This window comes from Salmo salar, chromosome ssa04 (assembly GCF_905237065.1).
Source record: "Salmo salar chromosome ssa04, Ssal_v3.1, whole genome shotgun sequence".
NCBI classification, from domain to species: domain Eukaryota; kingdom Metazoa; phylum Chordata; class Actinopteri; order Salmoniformes; family Salmonidae; genus Salmo; species Salmo salar.
The window spans coordinates 39,174,396-39,191,564 of NC_059445.1; the positions used below are offsets into that span (position 1 = coordinate 39,174,396).

At 44.7% G+C, this 17,169-nt stretch overlaps 1 protein-coding gene across 8 annotated transcripts in view; it reads right to left on the reverse strand.

Moving 5' to 3' along the window:
* LOC106602987 (neurexin-2) overlaps positions 1-17,169 on the reverse strand; it is a 324,834-nt gene that overhangs the window by 163,741 nt on the left and 143,924 nt on the right. For 7 of the 8 annotated variants that reach the window (XM_014196084.2, XM_014196086.2, XM_014196088.2 and 4 more), the window contains 7 exons: positions 15,684-16,125; positions 14,768-15,151; positions 13,835-14,038; positions 12,344-12,370; positions 3,703-3,822; positions 3,215-3,596; positions 2,124-2,314 (listed from right to left, as the gene is read on the reverse strand). In XM_014196084.2, coding sequence (XP_014051559.1) covers positions 2,124-2,314; positions 3,215-3,596; positions 3,703-3,822; positions 12,344-12,370; positions 13,835-14,038; positions 14,768-15,151; positions 15,684-16,125 — 1,750 coding nt within the window. The remainder of the gene's footprint in view (positions 1-2,123; positions 2,315-3,214; positions 3,597-3,702; positions 3,823-12,343; positions 12,371-13,834; positions 14,039-14,767; positions 15,152-15,683; positions 16,126-17,169) is intronic. The other variant, XM_045716898.1, reaches the window with a different exon arrangement.

The window sequence follows — 17,169 nt, forward strand, 5'->3', positions numbered from 1 at the left end:
AGGGGGTACAGGGTCTGTCTGCCCGCTTATTGGCTCTTTCAACACAGATGAGATCACAACACTACCTGATATACCAGAGCAGAATTTCCCAAACTTTTTCACTCAGGTCCCCCCTTCCAGCATTGGGGAACATCCCGCGCCACGTCTATTTCTATAGGCACAAGCACTGTTCATGACAAAATGTTCACACCCCTCTTGTTGGCGGAGAGAAAACATTGCATGTTTAAAGCATATTTCCTGCAATTCTACACATTTTGTTACGGGGTGCAGAAAGCATTCTGCAGTTTTAAAGTGCATTTTCGTGCAATTCTATACATTTTGCCACGTCTAATGTCTATTCATGCGATATTTGAGCGACTCAAACATCACAACAAAATCTATGGGCAAAAAAACCTAGCAATAAAAGCTAGCTGACGTGCTAGTTGATCTGGACATTTCTGACAAGTTATAAATAGTTCTCTTGTAACGATCGTCGTAAGGAGGAGACCAAGGTGCAGCGTGGTAAGTGCTCATGTTTACTTTTCTTTAACTCAGAACACTAAACAAAATAACGAAAAGGAAAAACGAACGTTACGTTCTGAAGGCTTACACAGAGCTGTACAAAAACAAGATCCCACAACTGAAGGAGGGAAAAAGGGCTGCCTAAGTATGATTCCCAATCAGAGACAACGAGACAGCTGCCTCTGATTGGAAACCATACTCAGCCAAAACAAAGAAATACACAAACTAGATTGCCCACCCCACATCACACCCTGACCTAACCAAACTAGAGGAAATAAAACATCTCTCTAAGGTCAGGGCGTGACATCTCTAAGATATGCAATGACTGACATGACAAGAGGAAAACTGATGATGCACCCTACAAATTTCAAAATGGCACCTTGTGCATTCTACTATTACAACATTCAAGAGCAAGTTGAAAGCTGGACTGAGTTCCTAAAAAGAAATTGGCCGACCCATCGCGCCCTCCACAGTTTGGGAACCACTGCAGCAGGGCGTACTTTGCGCTGAACTCGCCGGCGAGTTAAAATAACCCCACAGACTCAGTTATGACTATCAAACTTGATTCAATCAACATCTAGCCTGTAACAATGCTTGTTTCGTAGTCTGCTGAGCACCATGATCTACTTTTTACATAATGATGTTTGGTGGCTAAGCAAGGGTAACAATGCTCTCAAGAGGGCAGCCCATGTGAGATTAGGGAGGAGATGGTTGCTTTTCTCCGCGATTGCCGCCACAAGAAAGCCAATACATATCTAGCGGAAAACGCTTGATGAGGCGTTTGTCAGATGTTTGGTTCTTAGTGACATCTTCAATCAATTGAATGGACTTCATTTGGGACTTCAGGGGAGGGATGAAACAGTTATTTACACGATTTAAAAATGGACTTATTTTCTAAATAAATGTGTTATTTTCGTCCTTTGATTTAAGCCCAAACAAAACGCTCAATTTCCCTACATTGTAGGACTATATTCAGTCATCATCAGTACAGATAACGCGTGAGTTTTTAGATGAAAGCTAACTTTGCTTTGAGATTTGATGAGTTTAATTCCCCACAGAAGTGGTGCAGTTCTCTACTGATGCTGGGGGAGAGAGACTCCGTAAAAAGTTAGTCAACTGAGATATGCATAAAAGGTTTCTATGTGTAAAAGAAAAACATCAAAAGAAGACAGAGAAAATCACGAAATGATAAAGAAATAGAACAGAATATGATGCTGGTCAACTGAGATATGTGTAAATTAAAACAAAAGATAAAGCTATGTATGTAATACGGACAGGAAAGTAGAAAGTAATTTAAGTGATGCAGATCAACTGTTATAAGTACAAATGTGTTCCATTATTTAAACAATTCGATGCACTGAATTAGGCTAATCTTAAAGCACTTCAAATGAACTTTTAGCAACATGTATTTTTAATAAAAGTGTTTTATAAGACTACAATTGTGGGTTTTTTATACCGGTTTTAGGAAGAGTAATCCCATATAGAAATTTCTGGCCGCCCTGTAAATAACCTTTTTTCAAATCTGGCCCCCGTAAGAATATAGTTGAATAGCTCTGCTATACGCCCTGCATAAAAGTACAGCTGCTGGAGCCAGTTTTGAGGAGGTGTAGTGTATACCATACCTTTGAGATCCAGATTGCGGGCTCCGTTGGAGTGCTGGGTGACGGTGCGGGAGTCGATTTTGAGGATGTGCATATTGTTGTTGTCCCGGGAGACCACCACGTCGTGCCACTGGTTGTCGTTGAGAGGCTTCTCAGAGTTGCCCTTCATGAGCGACGGCCCGTTTCCCAGGTCAAACACGTAATGAATGTACCTACAACACAGCATTACACCATAAAGTAGGTCAATTACAGAATGACCTATGTCATTTATGTAATTCAGGGCTCATCTGTAAAAGAGATCTTGGTCTCAGTATGACTCCCTGATAAAATCATATATATACATACAGTACCAGTCAAATGCTTGGACAAACCTACTCATTCAAGGGTTTTTCTTTATTTGTACTATTTTCTACATTGTAGAATAATAGTGACGACATCAAAACTATGAAATAACACATACGGAATCATATAGTAACCAAAAAAGTGTTAAACAAATCAAAATATATTTTAGATTTGAGATTCTATAAAGTAGCCACCCTTTGCCTTGATGACAGCTTTGCACACTCTTGGCAGTCTCCACGGTTACGAACAACGCCTGCTGACTAATTCCTCATTGAGTGACAGTATTTCTGGGCAAAGCTGGACTGCGGTTAAATATCTGTGAGCATTATTGTTCGCTCTCTCACTCTTACTCACTCTATCCTTCTCTTTGAACAAAATCCTTCTCAGTGAACAAAACATTCTGAAACCATTCCCTTTATATTCCTCCAGCTGACAGAGTAAAATGTTTCCATGTAACACAAAAGGACTTGTTAAGCTAGAGAAAAGAGGAACAGTGGTAGGCACTAGGCAGCTGTATTATTACTAATTCATCCCACACTCACTGCATGGTTACGGTACCTGGAAAAATAGGTTGCAAAATAGGTTGAACACGTGAATTATATTGACACCAAATCCTCATTTCGCAAGTGAGGTCTGCATGTAGACAAATTATACAACATTTACAAATAATGGCTTCTTCTGGTCTAAAAACAACCTCCAACCAATTACCTAAGCCCATTGAATAGCTAGATGGCGCTTCATCCCTTCCTGACCCCCACCACGTCACTCACCCTTTGACCAGCTCCACAACGATGAAGTCACTGCCGTCTCCAGAGTTGAAGAGCAGCAGGCCGTCGAGGCTGGTGGTCTTGAACTGGAAGAAGAGGTGCATGGAGGCGTAGGCCTGCAGGGTGGAGAAGGCCAGGCAGCTAGCTCGACTGTGGAACGTCACAGGGTCAGCCACGATGCGGCGCATGCCGAAGCGGGCGTTGAGCTCGCAGTAGGAGATGTCTCCGTTCTTACACTGGTCCAGGTAGGGGACGCCATTGAACGAGAGGGCCTGCAGGTGCCCTATGAAGTTAGATGGCACCACGGAGATAAAACGGCGCTCGGTCATGATGCCCGTCTCAATGTTGTGGAACTCCAGGCGAGTGTGGGCACCGGTCATATGGCCTGGGGTGAAATAAATACATGTTGATGGGCAGAGATGCAGTGTATCATGGGGATCACAGTTTCCCTTCATCTCATGGTTTGACTCGGCTCTGCCATGCTGTCTTACCTTCCACAGTCACGTTGTCCACAGAGAGGTGCAGGTTCTTCCCGCGACGCACCACCTTCACTGAGTGCCACTCATTGTCGTTCAGCTTCTGTCCTGCTAACAGCATCTCTGGGCCTTTACCTGTGAAGAAGAAAGGACAAAGTCAACACCAGAGCACATTCATACAGCATATCCTTTTCCAACGGATCCTTATTTAAAATGGATAAAATACACTGAGTACACAAAACATTAAGATCACCTGCTCTTTCCATGACATAGACTGACCAGTTGAATCCAGATGAAAGCTATGATCGCTTATTGGTCAACAGTTAAATCCACTTCAATCAGTGTTGATGAAGAGGAAGAGACAGGTTAAAGGAGGATTCTTAAGCTTTCAGACAATTCTGACCACTCTGACATGGATTGGGTATGTGTGCCATTCAGAGGGTGAATGGGCAAGACAAAATATTTAAGTATCTTTGAACGGATTATGGTAGTAGGTGCCAGGCGCATCGGTTTGCGTCAAGAACTGCAACACTGCTGGGTTTGTCACACTCAACAGTTTCCCGTGTGAATCAAGAATTGTCCATCACCCAAAGGACATCCAGTCAACTTCACACAACTGTGGGCGGCAGTGGAGTCAACATGGGCCAGCATCCCTGTGGAAAACCTTCGACACCTTGTAGAGTCCATGCCCCGACGAATTGAGGCTGTTCTGAGGAAAACTCAATATTAGGAAGGTGTTCCTAACATTTGGTACACTCCATGTGTACTTCCCGATACTGCCTGCCAGTGGAGGCTGCCAAGGGGAGGGCGGCTCATAGTAATGTCTGGAATGGATTAAATGGAATAGTATCAAACACATCAAAGACCTGGTTCCCAAGAGGTTGATCCCACTCCATTGACCACATTCCTGCCATTATTACGAGCCATCCTCTCCTCAGCAGCCTCCACCGATACCTGCTGCAAGAGTTCTGTCAATGGGTGTAAATACAAGCTATTGGTTAGAGGTGAGAGTAACTAACAAATACTGTGCTGTGCATTGTTTAACGTTGAATTAATATGTACTTCTATTTTGGGTCGTATGATGACTCAAATCAGATTGTGAAATCGTATATAAACCCCTTAGACAACCAGCTAACAACTTGATTAGTATCCGGAGGCTTGGCCAGTGGATACAGTTTTATAGCTCAAGGATTTCTGCTAAATCCTCCGCTCTTTTTTTCCAGCTCTCAAGGTTTGAAAATAGGTCACAATGCGGAAGCTTTGCCACTGCAGCACCGTCACCCCCGATCAGTGGCTATGCAACAGGCGGTCCGACAGCGCAGTTCAAAGAAGTTCTGACATGGCTGGCGAAGCTAATTGGTCATGCCTAAGCCTGCCGGGCCTCAGGGGGTTTGTTGATCTAATTGAGCTCAGGGTGTATGAAAATCCCAGGAGACACGGAGAGGACACTGGCTGCTACTGGGACGCTGCAGCTGATGACATAAATTGGTTTCCAAATACTCCGCTGTTTCTTCCTCTGGGAGAAAGAGGCCACTGGCTTGTTGAGCTTAACAGCAGCGCAAGTGTCTCAGCAAGGGGTAACATTATAGACCAACTACACGCTTATCTGATAGATATGGGTCCTGTGCAAACACATACTAACAGTAAATCGTCATTGTATAACATCAAGTTCTGTTATTACTATTGACATGTTTGACTAGAGTGGCTAAGAATGACAACTACAGTTAGAAATGGCTAGGCCTGAGGCAGAGCAGTGCTTTCCCAAACGTGAAACATGGTAACAATAGTAAAACATCATACTGTCAAATCTGTTTTCAGACCGATTATAACAGTCTATTATCCCAAAATAACCTACAGACCTTAGTATGGATCCCCAATCCGGTTCCTTTTTTTATTGACTGTGGGTTTATGTCCTACCAAACCCAATGTTTACCCACTAAATCAACACAACAGTCTACTGAGCAGGTGGAGGGAGGTACAGAGAAATATTTGCAGAGCGGAGGAGATGGGACTTCATCTGAAGTGAACTGTGTTTGAGCAGTGTTGATCTGGTCTCAGAGGTGGGCTCCCCTGCTGTCTAATTACGGAGCTTCAGCCCAAACACATACCACTGTGCTTCAGCAGAGAGAGCAGCTCCACCAGGAACAAGCACGTACGAGTTAGAGAAGTTGGCAAGCTTGTTACGTAAGGGCTATCTATAGTAGTGGGCTGAAAAGTAAGAATTCTGGTGTGCAAGAAAGCATATCAGTGCATATCCACAGTGCTCTTTTGGGACTAAACCCCGAACTCAAGATTTTGTAGGGCCTAGTCCTAAACGCACATTTCTCTGTCTAAATAGTGTCATACGCGTTTGTCTATAAATGTTTTGTATTGATTACTGATGTTTTACTAAATCCAAACCTTTAAATATACAGCCTAGTTTCATGTTAAGTTACACAGTTTAAGTTCGCCAATATGGAGAATTTATTTTGTTTTAGCAAACATTTGCTTCTTACAGAGCCCGGGAAGTGACATGGACAGTAAAAAGATTTAAGGGAAAATCCACTTAACTATATTTCGGTATTTTCTTTTCATTAGTCAAAATGCATCAACATGATGTGGCAAGTGAGAATTTGCCTCTTGAAAATCCTAGATCTTGAAAACTTGACTGCTGACATGCAAAATATTTTGGGACTATCAACAGTGGACCAAAAAAAAAAATCTGTAAGAAAGAAAATGTTTGCGTGACAAAATGGATTGTTCTTTTTCCTCTCAATCTACACACAATACCCCATAATGACAAAGCAAAAACATCCTCTCTGTCAGGTTAGATGGGGATTGTTGCTGCATAGCTATGTTCAGGTCTCGCCAGAGATGTTCGATCGGGTTCAAGTCCGGGCTCTGGCTAGGCCACTCAAGGACATTCAGAGACTCGTCCCGGAGCCACTCAGGCCAAAGAGTTCAATCTTGGTTTCATCAGACCAAAGAATCTTGTTTCTCATGGTCTGAGAGTCCTTTAGGTGCCTTTTGACAAACTCCAAGCGGGCTGTCATGTGCCTTTTACTGAGGAGTGGCTTCCGTCTGGCCACTCTACCATAAAGGCCTGATTGGTGGAGTGCTGCAGAGATGGTTGTCCTTCTGGAAGTTTCTCCCATCGCCACAGACAAATTCTGGAGCTCTGTCAGAGTGACCATCAGGTTCTCGGTCACCTCCCTGACCAAGGCCCTTCTCCCCTGATTGTTCAGTTTGGCTGGGCAGCGAGCTCTAGGGAGTCTTGGTGGTCCCAAACTTCTTCCATTTAAAAATGATGGTGGCCACAGTGTTCTTGGGGACCTTCAATGTTGCAGAAATGTTTTGGTACCTTCCCCCAGATCTGTGCCTCGACACAATCCTGTCTCGGAGCTCTACGGACAATTCCTTCGACTTCATGGCTTGGTTTTTGCTCTGACATGCACTGTCAACTGTAGGACCTTATATAGACAGGTGTGTGCCTTTCCAAATCATGTCCAATCAATTGAATTTACTACAGGTGGACTCCAATCAAGTTGTAGAAACATCTCAAGGATGATCAATGGAAACAGGATGAACCTGAGCTCAAATTTGAGTCTCATGATAAAGGGTCTGAATACTTATTTAAATAAGGTATCTGTTTTTTATTTGGAATAAATTAGCAAAAATTTCAATTTGTCATTATGGGGTATTGTGTGTAGATTGATGAGGATTATGTTTTAATCCACTTTAGAATAAGCCTGTAATGTAACAAAATGTGGAAAAAGTGAAGGGGTCTGAATATTTTCACAATGCACTGTACTATTTGAAATGTTACGGTTTCAGACATTTTCAGAAGATGGGCAGGGACTACGTTGTCCTGGCGTTACATGGGGGGGGGGGGGCGACATAGAAGAGCATTGACTGGGCTGAGCGGGAACTGACCCCCTGTTGCAGTGGGCTGAGATGCATGTCGCCACCTGGGTGTCAGGGAGGGGGAAAGAGAAAAGCAGTTGAGTGTCATCCACACAGCAATGATGGAAGAGACCATGTGAGGATGTGACGGAGCCAAGTGACCTGCCAGGTAGGATGCAAACCAGGAGTGTGCAGAGCCTGAGACGCCCGGCCCTGAGAGGGTGGAGTAGAGGACCTGATAGATCATGGTGTTGAAGGCAGCGGATAGATCTAGGAGGATGAGAACAGTGTCAGCTTTGGCAGAGCCTCCGTTAAACAGAGGAGAGTGGCCACAGTCGAGTGAGCTATCTTGAAGCCTGACTGGTTAGTTTCCAAGAAGATCGTTCTGAGAGAGTAGGTCACAGACAGCAGCAGTGTTTTGGGGACAAAAACGGATACTGCTCTCTAGTTGACGTCAGAGGGGGTTGAGTGTTGTTTTCTTGAGGAGGGGAGCGACTCTGTTCTTCTGAAAGTCAGTGGGGGCACAGTCAGTGGTGAGGGATGCATTGATGAGGGAAGTAAGAAGGTCTCTAGAGATTGTCTGCCACCACAGTGACGACCAGATGCTCTTTGACTATGAGAAAACACAGATGACGAGAGCAGCTGGAATAGCAGCGTTCTCTGGGGGTGATCCATGACTCTGTCAGGGCCAAAAGTGTAGGAGGGAATAAAGGGCAACATAAGCCTTCTTGACCGCAGATTGGCAGCTCGAAACGCTGCAGGAGACCACAAATTCAACACGGATTGTACGCACGGGGTACACTACATTAGAAGGGGTGGGGAGCATCTGTAAAGCCGACAGGGAGAGGAGCGAACAGGTATAGAGAAAACAGAGTTGACAAAACTACAAGAGAGAAAAAAATCAGATCATCTGAAAATAACTAGGTAAGACACTCAAGTGAGAGAGTGGTGTGGAGCCTTCCTCTAACTTCTCAGAACAACTCAGCAGCCCTGTCTTTGTTTCAGCAACCGTCTTCATTTTGGCGACAAGACCGCCGCTTACAGCTGCTGCTGAAAAAATAGGGGAGACTGATGTACTAACACTAATTGCTGATTGCCCAGCAGAGGTGAAGGACACGCCTCCTGGCACTAACTGCTGATTGCCTAGGAGAGGTGAAACAATACAGGCACTGATGAGTCAGACTGTCAACACCAACCACAGCACAAGTGATGAGCAATTAACAGTTGAGACAGCAATGATTAACTAGGTAACGAGAAAGACAGCGTTTAACTTCAATTGACCAAGCAATACCAGCAATACTAGCTCTAGACCAAGACATGTTACCTCTTTAAACAGAGATGCACAAGTAAATCAACCTTTCACACAAATACCCCATTGACACAAATGCAAAATGTACACCAGATTGAATTCTGCAGTTTAGCTGCACGCAGCTATTCTTCACATTACGGCAAATTGAATGTCCTTCTGCGGTGTTGTAATGATTGAGTCTTGATATACTGAAGTTCCAGGTGTGGTATCCTGTGGGTTTACATTCTGTGTTCTGATTACAGATTGTTTGACGTGGGCTTTAATTGAGCCTCACTGGGCTTGTCAGGCTTTCTATAGACGATGGGGGAGAAAGACTACGGCGTCAGTAGCTTTAAAGTAGCCCTTTCCTTGGCCAATTTTATCCAGAGTATTTGACGAATATGATTTGAATAAGTAAGTATACATCTGAAAATACGCAGTCCAACATTATTAGGTCTATTACGTGTAAAAATGAAAACCTATTGGGTGATTCTTTATTTTACGAGGAACATGTTTTATTTAATCAATTTTCGAATCAGGCTGTAATGTAACAAAATGTGGTTAAAAAGGGTCTGAATACACTGTAGATGTGTTGCTGGTATGTTGTAGGTTGCAGAAGCTGTGTGTGTGGCCCGCACAAGACAGTGTATCCTGGTGAGCCAATCAGGACAATGGACAGCTCCTCATCCACAGTGGATGAGCCAATTGGCCTGATAAAACAGCAATGTGGGAAAAGGCTTGGAGCCATCAAGACCTCGGCAGTTACCTGCATGCATTTCTTACAGCGGGGGAAAAAAGTATTTGATCCCCTGCTGATTTTGTACGTTTGCCCACTGACAAAGAAAGGATCAGTCTATAATTTTAATGGTAGGTTTATTTGAACAGTGAGAGACAGAATAACAACAAAAATATCCAGAAAAACACATGTCAAAAATGTTATAAATTCATTTGCATTTTAATGAGGGAAATAAGTATTTGACTCCCTCTCAATCAGAAAGATTTCTGGCTCCCAGGTGTCTTTTATACTGGTAACGAGCTGAGATTAGGAGCACACTCTTAAAGGGAGTGCTCCTAACCACAGCTTGTTACCTGTAAAAAAGACACCTGTCCACAGAAGCAATCAATCAATCCGATTCCAAACTCTCCACCATGGCCAAGACCAAAGAGCTCTCCAAGGATGTCAGGGACAAGATTGTAGACCTACACAAGGCTGGAATGGGCTACAAGACCATCGCCAAGCAGCTTGGTGAGAAGGTGACAACATTTGGTACGATTATTCGCAAATGGAAGAAACACAAAAGAACTGTCAATATCCCTCGGCCTGAGGCTCCATGCAAGATCTCACCTCGTGGAGTTGCAATGATCATGAGAACGGTGAGGAATCAGCCCAGAACTACATGGGAGGATCTTGTCAATGATCTCAAGGCAGCTGGGACCATAGTCACCAAGAAAACAATTGATAACACACTACGCCGTGAAGGACTGAAATCCTGCAGCGCCCGCAAGGTCCCCCTGCTCAAGAATACATATACATGCCCGTCTGAAGTTTGCCAATGGACATCTGAATGACTCAGAGGACAACTGGTGAAAGTGTTGTGGTCAGATGAGACCAAAATGGAGCTCTTTGACATCAACTCAACTCGCCGTGTTTGGAGGAGGAGGAATGCTGCCTATGACCCCAAGAACACCATCTCCACCGTCAAACATGGAGGTGGAAACATTATGCTTTGGGGGTGTTTTTCTGCTAAGGGGACAGGACAACTTCACCGCATCAAAGGGACGATGGACAGGGCCATGTACCGTCAAATCTTGGGTGAGAACCTCCTTCCCTCAGCCAGGGCATTGAAAATGGGTCGTGGATGGGTATTCCAGCATGACAATGACTCAAAACACACGGCCAAGGCAACAAAGGAGTGGCTCAAGAAGAAGCACATTAAGGTCCTGGAGTGGACTAGCCAGTCTCCAGACCTTAATCCCATAGAAAATCTGTGGAGGGAGCTGAAGGTTCGAGTTGCCAAACGTCAGCCTCGAAACCTTAATGACTTGGAGAAGATCTGCAAAGAGGAGTGGGACAAAATCCCTCCTGAGATGTGTGCAAACCTGGTGGCCAACTACAAGAAACGTCTGACCTCTGATTGCCAACAAGGGTTTTGCCACAAAGTACTAGTCATGTTTTGCAGAGGGGTCAAATACTTATTTCCCTCATTAAAATGCAAATCATTTTATAACATTTTTGACATGCGTTTTTCTGGATTTTTTTGTTGTTATTCAGTCTCTCACTGTTCAAATAAACCCTCTATTAAAATTATAGACTGATCATTTCTTTGTAAGTGGGAAAACGTACAAAATCAGCAGGGGATCAAATACTTTTTCCCCCCACTGTATTTATGACTTACCCATACTGTATACAGCACATAGTCTCAACTTTTACCTTGGGCAACATTCAACCATTACATTTTTATTCCTCCTGTTTTGTCAATTGTGCCCGTTCCTCTCGATGCTTACCCCTTAACATTTTTCCAACCATGTGTTAAAATGGTGCTTCTAAGAGGCCAAAATCAGAGGCCTGTTAAAAATGCATGACAAGCTATGGCCTGAACAGAGGCTCTCCCAGATGGTCGAGGGCTCTAATTGACTATCATTTAGTTTAACCACTGGCTAATTGTGTCTATTTAAAAGTCAATTAAGATTCTTTTTTTTACTGCCATTAAACTTCAATCCATCTAAATTCATAGGACAACTCTGCAGCAACATACTTAAGGTTACCATTTAAGGTTCACAATGGAAAACACAACACGGCTTTGTACACGACCTGTTGTCAAGGTCTCGCCTGCGTCACATGATCTAAAGAAAGCAGATTATTTACATTATCTGTACATTATCCTCTTACCCGTTAGGTTTATACCTGTACTAACCAACATACACAACGAAGCAGTTACATGCATTTTAAATGCATCTTTCCTTGAATCCTAATACGTGTATTTAAAAAAAAAAAAAATCAATTGTATAGACAACAGTTCCCATAGGTCACCAGGACATGCATTGTTCAAACTCATGGGGAAATGTTGCAAAAACCAATGGTATATTGCCATCTGGTGGTAGTTTGAGCACATTACTGATAGAAGTAGCAGGGCGCTACTGCTATTGTTGGTTCTCTGAGGAGCACTGTGAACTAATAAACAGGTGGTATTTTGGCTGTTGTAACGAACAAGGGATCATTTTGTGATTCTGACATTTGTTGCTTGGACTAAAGAATGGTTTACCAAATGATATACAGGCTTATACAGTATTTGATACTTACCTCACAGTCCCTTACATTTTTCAAGACAAACCGTGTGATGGTAGTACTTCATTGGGATACATATTGTATAGGACTAATGTTAAATGCGTTTAACAGTATTAATAGTAAAAACAGACAGTAACAGAACATAAGGTATAAGACACAGTTGTTCTGAAGTACAGTAAATAATGATAGGAGCCACTTACTGAGGTTACAGTCTATCCTGATACAATCTGGTGAGAGAGGGAGAGAGTGAGATGGTGAGATCCCCAAAAAGTAAATTCAAAAGAAACAATATAAATTAAAAAAAAGAGAACAAAAAAAGAAACATTTCACATCCTTCAACGTACATTCTGCAGTTTTTTTCTTCTTCTTCTTCTCCGGAGAGACCACCATCCGGGGACAAGCTCCAGATTCAAAACCAGCCTTTTCCTCACCATGGCAACCATACAGCACCCGCTAACACAAGAGCTGAGGGAGGTCATGTCAACTCTCCACTACGCTCAGGAGGACCGGTAATGTGTACCGCAATCAGAGTAATATCAACGTGTTTGTGATATATCATTACTGTAATAACTTTGGCAGAATTTTCATGACTGTATTTACAACCTAGAAAGTAATCCGACGTTAAATCCTAGGTTGATAACAGATGTGCCTCCCGCTGTGGGTACAACCCATGTGGTAGTTAGGTAGAGCACAGACCGAGGAAAGGGCTGATTCGCATACCCCGTAGCCACACTGAAACCTTACACATTTAGAGCTTGAGAGCGTCACGCTGTGGAAAAATCTCCTCACCATTGTGCCCTCTGAATAATAGAATAGCTACACAGTCGTTATGGCGCACAACTACCAAAACATGTGCCAACACAGTCAGAGCTTCCTTGATCTTTTGGATATAATAAAGCCCTCCATGAAGGCTATGTACTACACACCACACCAGGGTTTCGGGAACCGAAGGGCGGCACGTTTTGGTTCACCCCCCCCAGCACTACACAGCTGATTCAAATAAGCAACTAATCGTCAAGCTTTCATTATTTGAATCAACTGTGTAGGGCAAAAAACTAAACGTGCAGCCCTTGGGGTCCTGAGGACCGGGTTAGGGAAATCCTGCACTACACAGTGCTATGCTAGTGTGCCTGGGGCGTTTCTGGAGCTGTCAACCATCACAAAGCAGTGGATGCAAACAGCCAAGGACCAGACTCACTACCTACAGCTGTAATGGGGGATGTGGAGACTAGGGCTACCAGCGGAGGCCGACAGCCCTGTCAGGCACTATTACCGCCTCGGTCGGCTCTCTACCGCTCTCCTCTTCCTGGGTTAGGACAAATCTGAGAGCCACGGTGGACGGCACTTGTGATCTAGAACAACAACTACAACATCTGTTGGACACCATGACAACGTATCTGTCCCCATGATACAGTGTGTTTCTAAGTGAGCTGGTCTCTCTGGCTGCCTGTTCCTAGGACTGCAGACACACAGGCCGTTGAAGGGCTGAAAGGGTTGGAGATGGACCAGCTAGCGGCTGACCAGGGAATGGGTGAGAGAGAAAGAGAGAAAACACAGAGAGATGTATATAGATTGTGTATGATGAGGAGAAAGGGGGGGTATATGTAGGACAATACCTTTTCCCATTACATCATGAGTACTCTCACAGAGAAGCCGTGAGGACTCATAAACGTTAGCACTGTTAGCATTACCCAGGTTGACGGTGAGTTTGACCCGGCCCCCGTCCAGCTCCAGACGCAGGGTGTCAGCTGAGTCCTGGGAGGTAGTGGCCACAAGCAGCCCAAAGGCCCTCTGGGACATAAAGCGCAGCGCCACGTCCTCGGCCTCCATGTGCATGCTCAACGGCAGCGTCACCTTCAGGTACATGCTGCCATCGTAGCTCAGCACCGTGGCCTCTGTGTGCGGGCACCAAGGACAGGGAGACAGCGTTAGCAAATGGCATTGTCACAAATGTTCCCATACAGTAGAACATCTACTCCTGGTACACCCAATACTGAATAAGCGCATGATTCATAATAAGATAAGATATCAAAATGAAGATGAGAGAATTTTCCTTCCCCTCGTATTCTCAGCCACGATCTTCGCCGAACAAGATCGAACGGATTCTTTGTACGCCTGTTGAAGAGACTGCAGTTTCCTGCAGCCCCACTAGATGGCAGGAAAAGCCTGTAACGTTCCACAGCGCTCTTATGTGAAGCCTCTGTTATCGCCCTCCTCCCATAGATTTATATTCAGGCCACAAATAGGATGAGGATTCCATTTATATCCCTCATAATGTTATCGGCCTATATGGCTTCACAATGTGGCTCCTATCCTCTCTGTCAGAACGATATCTGTGCTAGATGCAGGGTTATTCAGACTCACGGAGCGCCACCGCAATACTGATGAATCACTGATACACAGCACCTATTTATTCCTCACATACCGCCAATTCACTAATAGAGTGGCAATTTACCACTTGAATGACTCACATAAAAAATGATTTCATCTCCATCGTCTGTATGAAATGTCATTAAACTTGTTTAAAAGCTTTACGGTAACATTTCAAGCAGGGAGCGTTTCCACATTCCGCTGATCCTCTCTCTCTCTCTCTCTCTCTCTCTCTCTCTCTCTCTCTCGCTCACCGCTCTCACAGTTGGGGCCCAGGTAGCCCGTGCTGGTGCAGTCACACACATGACGGTTCCAGCCCTCGCGGCACTGCCCACCGTTGGCACAGACGTCTCTGCCACACCTGATGTGCGTTTCCCTGGTGCAGAAGCTGCTGACTCCAGAGGCACTCTGGATCTCCGCCAGTCTTCTCAGGTCCCGGCTCCGCCCGTCCATGAACAGGTCCCGCATGCAGCCCACGTAGCCCAGGTTGAGGGGGGCCGTCCAGACTTCTGGGGGGAGGATGAGGCCCTCGCGTGCCTCGGGCAGACCCCCAAGGTACATGTCCCCCTCCAGGTCTAAGATCTCACTGCCTTCGTTAGCAGAGAATGGTATGCTGCGGCTGTTCACTGAGATCAGGCCTGAAGGCAAGACAGTCAGAGAGAGTCAACTAGTATCAAGGCTGTCTCACAGTATAATCTCACTGTATAATACAGAATATAATCCACAAGGTACACCAGGTGTACAATTATGAAATGACTAATGAACAGGAAGGTCTCAGGTCTTCGTCATACCGTAGTTCTCTGTTAATAGTAAGGTGTAAGCAACACTGGCTCAAATCTAGGGGCACGGCTAATGAGGGCAGACATTTCCCCACATGAGGTGGATGACGGTATAATTGGCCACTTGCGAAATAGGTTAAGGCAATTTACTAAATGTCATACATAGATTATAGCTGCTAAAAATAAGACTAATTAAATTGGGATATGCACCCAGCATCTCTGACGGCAGCTAAGAAACATGAAGGAGAAGCCAATATGAGTACCTCCGAATGTGTATGGTAAACCAGTAGGATTTAACCCTTGCTGTTCCTGATACCTCAATAAGACCAGAGTTGCAGTATGGCTCTGACTAAGCTCCTTTATCAGATTCATCATGTGTGCTTTCTCTCACCCTTGCGCCCCTCCCTCTGGAAGTCCACGTGGCACCACTCCCCATCGTTGACCCTCTTGTTGCTGGCTTTCATCTTGATGCTGCCGGAGCCCATGTCCATCAGCAGGTAGAGGAAGCCGTCCAGGAGCTCCATAGCAAAGTAGTCGGCCCTGGGCTGCCTCTCCGGCTGTCTGTCTGGGCCCTGCAGACGCCTGTCACCGTGGCTGAACAGCAGCAGGCCGCTGGGCTCCGTAGTGCGGAAGTCAAAAGAGATGGAGCCAGTCTTCTTGGTTTTCCACCTCGGCAGGGTGAGGTAGGCGGCGGGCGTGTCGAAGGTGACCGGCTCCAGGGCCGCCACGTCCTCACAGCGGAAGGTCAGGTCGCCGTGAACGCTGACCTGAGGGTCCCGCTCTGCAGCCAGACGAGACAGCTCCAGCCTGAACTCGTTGTTCTTGTAGACCACCTGTAGGACAAAGGGACAGGACTGTCACCGAGTGGGTGGCTGCGGTCTGCCGAAAGACCACTTTTATGTCCTGCTATTTAGCTTAACCCTCACTCTTTTCTGTGATTGTCCTCAATACCAAACCTTAGAATCCATGCAACAATTTCTAATTCATTGAAGCGTGTAAAACGCACAAGCTGTCATACATTACACAACCAGCTCATAAGACCATAATGAGAATCTCCCTGTCTGTCTGACGGTCTGTCTGTCACATGTGCACTGTTCTCATGTACAGATGGAGGCAGCAGGGTGTCACAGCTGAACACGGTTTTCATTTTCACACCACTTGCAGTCCAAAGCTGACTGGCGCTCCCTCCTCCAGGGTGAGAACTTTAGTGTCTTCTTGTTTAAAAATACACCAGGCAGAGGCTTGGTTTCACAAGGCACCATTATCAGTAATTGCCAGACCAAAATAAAATCTCATGAGAGAATAGAAGAGCCCGAGTATGAAAAATGCAATTGTTGAGTCTATTTTCAGCCATAGATGCAAAAGTACAAAATCGTTCTCACGCTACGCTAGCATTCTGATGACACTCAATATCTCAGTCTCCTTTGGTAGCATCAATCATACACTGTGGTCAAATGCAGTTCCGTGAAAAAGTATCTGCCTTTCGGATTTTCTCGAAGTTTTGCATATTTTTTGACACTGAATATATTGTTAGATCTTCAACCAAAAACCTCATATTAGATAAAGGAAACCTGAGTGAACAAATAAAAGCAACATTTAGTGAATTATTTCATGACATTTTTTTATTTATTTTTTTAACAAAGTTACGCAACACCCCCTTGCACTCACTAACCGCTTGTGTCACCTGTAGTTTTTGATCAGTCTCTCTGTGGAGAGATTTTGTCCCACTCTTCCATGCAGAACTGCTTTAACTCCACGACATTTTAGGGTTGTCTGCTCGTTTCAGGTTGGTTTCTGTCTGGACTTTGACCAGGCCATTTCAAAACGTTTCATTTGTCGCTTTTTAGCCAATCTGATGTAGATTGTGTTTTGGATCA